General features: G+C 34.8%; 1 protein-coding gene across 1 annotated transcript; it reads left to right on the top strand.

Moving 5' to 3' along the window:
* Positions 1 to 2,539: 2,539 nt before the first annotated feature.
* Positions 2,540 to 3,993, top strand: LOC106774430 (pyridoxal 5'-phosphate synthase subunit PDX1). The gene has a single exon (XM_014661423.2). The coding sequence runs from the start codon at positions 2,643 to 2,645 to the stop codon at positions 3,576 to 3,578; it is 936 nt and encodes a 311-aa protein (XP_014516909.1). The 5' UTR covers positions 2,540 to 2,642; the 3' UTR covers positions 3,579 to 3,993.
* The last annotated feature ends 931 nt before the right edge of the window (positions 3,994 to 4,924 follow it).

Genomic DNA, 4,924 nt, shown 5'->3' with positions numbered 1-4,924 from the left:
GAATTAAGTTTTACGGTTAAGGATATTTTAATAATTTTCACTTTCAAAATAAAAAAAATAAAAAAAGAAACCCTCCAAACCCTTACCCACCTCTCTCATCCCTCACAACCCTTTTTCTTTCATCTCTTTCACTCCAACCTTTTCTCTGTCATCCCTACCCTAGCCCCAATTGAAAAAAATCAAACACTTGCCTTATTTTAAAAATTTTCATTCTCAAAACTGAAAAAAGAAACCCCAAACCCTTACTCACTTCCTTCATTCCTCTCAACCATTTCTCCTTCATTCCTCTCAACCATTTCTCCTTCATCTCTCTCACTCAAACATTTTCTTTGTCATCTCTACACTAGCTCCAACTAAAAAAAACTAAACAATTTACTTTTGTAAAGAGTTGAGTCATTGACATATTCACCTTCCGAAAAAAGTTCATTCATAATCCTTTAATTTCATTATCTTCACTATATATATTACAGTCGACTGACACAACTTGCACCAAGACTTATGAGCATCCTTTCTTTACATTCTGACACACGACGTCCGTGGCCATTTAATTTTTTTTGGTAGAAATTCATTAACTTGTTTTCCTTTTCTAAAGAAAAAACAAATCAAAATACAATAAAATTTTCAACGATAAAATCAAACAATAAAAATTCTAAATCTTGAAATTTTATTTAAAATTATATAAAGAAAAAATTAGGTNCTTTAATTTTTGTATTTATGTAAGTTATTTTTTTCTCTAACCATTTTATTTAATAATGAGTATTTTTTTAGTTGGGACTAGTGAAGAGATGATAGAGAAAATGTTTGAGTGAAAGGGTTGAGAGGAATGAAGGAAGTGAGTAAGGGTTTGGTTTTCTTTTTTAGTTTTGAGAATGAAAATTATTAAAATAAGACAAATGTTTCTGATTTTTTTCAATTGGGGCTAGAGCAGGGATGATAGAGAAAAAGTCTGAGTGAAAGAGATGAAAGAGAAAGGGTTGAGAGGAATGAAAGAGGCGGGTAAGGGTTTGGGGGTTTCTTTTTTTATTTTTTTTTAATTTTAAGAATGAAAATTATTAAAATATCCTTAACCTTAAAACTTAGAATTCATAATATAAGGGTATTTTTGTCTATTGAAACCCGGTACACATTGCTAAAATGTACCAACTGAAAAACAGGCGTACGCAAGTTAGCAAACCCTATATATATATATATATATATATATATATATATATATATATAATAAACTAGACAAAAATACAAGTTAAATTACTGTGAACATCGATACAACACTTGAACACAGTGAATTATTCGAAGGGAGAGAGATAAAAAATGAGATATTGTATGAAAGAATAAATAACTAAATATAGACCTTATAAATGCACTTTTTATGGTTAGAGATGTGTACAAGAATGTCCTTCTCGAATGCACTAAAAGACCAAGTTTCTTGAAGCATTTAGAAAATCTACTTTTTCTTTAGAGACAGTACCCATATATGACACAAATTGCACTAAATAATAGCATAGTAAGAATCTAAACACACATATTACGTTATAAGAAGGGAAACAAAACCAGTCAAACAAGTACCAACACATAAACATGTAAAAAAATATAATTATGAATAATTTTTGTGAACTAATTTCACAGTATGTGTAGTTTCACTTAAAAAGAATGCAATTTCAAATAAACAATAGGAAGAAAATTTAAGAAATAAAGTGTTAATCACATTCTTCCAGTTGTACAATGAGGAGAGCCTAATTAAATATCTTATTTTCAACTTTAGAATATTTTAATTTATTTCTATTTAATGCAGTAAGTACCAAGTATTAATTCAGTTGTATGTAATATAGTAAATATTAATTTATTCACATTTAATGTAGTAAATATTACTGATAATGAAAATGAAAAACTTATTTCTATTTGCACATCAAATTGAAAAAACACTTAATAATAATTATTCTCCTTCTGGAAAAAAATTAATGACAAACTTAACTACATTAAACTTTTATTCCAGCATTATTTATATCTATAATAAAGTTTTAATTATATAGCAGATAGTTCTTTACACAATTTAAAATACCAGTTTAATAAAAATCTGTAGATATGTCTCACTTGGTAAATAGGTGACCTCAAAAAAAGAAAAACAAAAGTGTTCTTATAAATATATAATAAATACAAAATATTTTTGTGACAGGAAAATAATAAATTATAAAATTAAATACAAGTGGTTAATGTATCTGTTTGAAATAAAAATAATAATTAATATAATTTATATAGTGAAATAGACTAATGGCGTAAAATGAAAAGAATAATAAAATGTAGATAGAAACAAATATTGAGTGGAATTTTAGAAGATATTTGTTAATTGAAAAAAGGTATTTTTGATAATAAATAATTAAAGAGATTAGTAAAAGAAATGAGAAAAAGGTACAAAAATATAGGAAATGAAAGGGAAGATAATTATGAAATGTGGAGGAGATAGTGGATGAATGCGTGGCTGCATTTGATTGGGAGGTTTGAAGGCAGGGAAAGGCCTCAAAAGGAGAGAGATGTGAGGACTACATAAACATCTCATTTGCATTCTCTCTTTGCCCACCGCACAACAACAATCTCTTCTCTTTCTCTTTCTCTTCCTTCTAACACAGTCCACAACTGTATCTCACTCAATGGAAGGAGAAGGATCCGGTGTGGTTACCGTCTACGGCAACGGTGCCATCACGGAAACCAAGAAGTCACCCTTCTCCGTCAAAGTCGGCCTCGCCCAGATGCTCAGGGGCGGTGTCATCATGGATGTTGTCAACGCCGACCAGGCCCGCATCGCCGAAGAGGCCGGGGCCTGCGCGGTCATGGCCCTCGAGCGAGTACCCGCCGACATCCGGGCCCAGGGTGGTGTGGCCCGCATGAGCGACCCACAGCTGATCAAGGAAATCAAGCGGGCCGTTACCATCCCCGTGATGGCAAAGGCCCGCATCGGGCACTTCGTGGAGGCCCAGATCCTTGAGGCCATCGGCATCGACTACGTGGACGAGAGCGAGGTTCTCACGCTGGCCGATGACGCTAACCACATCAACAAACACAACTTCCGCATCCCCTTTGTTTGCGGCTGCCGCAACCTCGGGGAAGCCCTCCGCCGCATCCGCGAGGGCGCCGCCATGATCCGCACCAAGGGCGAGGCAGGCACCGGCAACATCATCGAGGCCGTGCGTCACGTCCGCTCTGTGATGAGCGACATTAGGGTTCTCCGTAACATGGACGACGACGAAGTTTTCACCTTCGCCAAGAACATCGCTGCGCCCTACGACCTTGTCATGCAGACCAAGCAGCTTGGCCGCCTTCCCGTCGTCCACTTCGCAGCAGGTGGCGTCGCCACTCCCGCCGATGCCGCCCTCATGATGCAGCTTGGCTGCGATGGCGTCTTCGTCGGCTCCGGCGTCTTCAAGAGCGGTGACCCTGCCAAACGTGCTAGAGCCATTGTTCAGGCTGTCACTCATTACAGCGACCCTGAAGTTTTGGCTGAGGTCAGTTGCGGCTTGGGTGAAGCCATGGTTGGAATCAATTTGAGCGATAACAATGTTGAGAGGTTCGCCAATCGTTCAGAATGATTCTTCTTTTTTCTTGGGTCGTGGTTCTCAGATTCAATCTGGATTAAGGTTTTACTAGTGGTTTTAGTTGTTTCTTATTTTATTTTGGTAAGAATAATGTTATGCTTTTGTTGTTATGAACTGTGTCAAAAAAAAAAAAAATTAGATAGCTATTGGTGTCTACCTTGTAATGTGCTGATACAATATTCAGCTTTGTGGTACTATATTGTCCACTTAGTTTTTTCATGGTATACTAGGATCGAATAATTCTTGTTTTATTCAATCCTATTTTTTATTTCTGGGTTTAGTTTTTTATTGGATTGATAGCCATTTGTTCTTTTCAGTTTCTTTTCCATTTTGCTAAGTTGAACAGTGTAATTTGATATTAGACAGTTTTTGTATCTGCTGAAGCCAAAATTGGATGCTGGAAAGTAAAGTATGGTGTTCTGGTATGCCAATATTTGCTGAATATCGATTTATTTTTTGTCAATTCACTGATTTGTAGTTAGATAAGAGTTTATCCTTTTGTGGCCTCTAATGTCCACTGAGGACCTTTTTCTTTTGGATTTTTATTTTTATTATATGGGTTAGTTGATGATTCTTGTCAATTAGTATTGATGTTTATCTGCACCAGACAACTTTCTCTTCTAAAGATTGAGTTGGTACAATTCCCTTTTTTTTGTGTGTGGTTTAACGAGTATGGATAGCATCCTCTAAGCTTACTTAGGTTGTCAAAGATAGAAATATATAACAAGATTACGGTTTTATAGTATAACTCTTTTCTTTTCTTTGATTCCTCTGATAACATGTAACTCTTCTTCTCGCAAAGGTTGCTAACAAGTCTTGTAAAGGGAACTTGTAAACTGCCTATGCATGTATAATGGAGATGTCTGTTGCAGAATATATCAGTATCTATTCTTGCAGTAGCTTGAACATAGCAGTTTGATATGATATCAGTCTGAAGGCAACCAAAAAATGGGATTCCCATCAGGAAAAGAAAGAACATGTGCATAAAATTGTCCCTCTTTCAATATTCTTTTTCTTGTACATATCTCATGCGTTTATATATCAAATATAAATTTGGTTTTCCCTTAAATATTATGAATTATGACGATGTTAGGGGGATCCAGGATTGTTTGCCGTCAGTAAGGTGAATTCAGAATCCTGTTTAAAATCTGACGTAAAGGTTGGTAAGCATTTCTCTTAATATATATGTGATATGTATTATCTTATTTTATAGTAGTCATAAGACCTTGGAATTGTAATTATGTAATGAATAACGGAATTTGTTGTGTCTAACATTGTTTCTTCATTGATTTACCTGTTAATACATCAAAAAGAGTATTATTCTAATATATATAACTCTT

Source organism: Vigna radiata, chromosome 10, assembly GCF_000741045.1.
Source record: "Vigna radiata var. radiata cultivar VC1973A chromosome 10, Vradiata_ver6, whole genome shotgun sequence".
NCBI lineage: Eukaryota > Viridiplantae > Streptophyta > Magnoliopsida > Fabales > Fabaceae > Vigna > Vigna radiata.
Note: the sequence above shows the minus strand (reverse complement) of the source record. Positions and strands in the feature narration are given on the sequence as shown.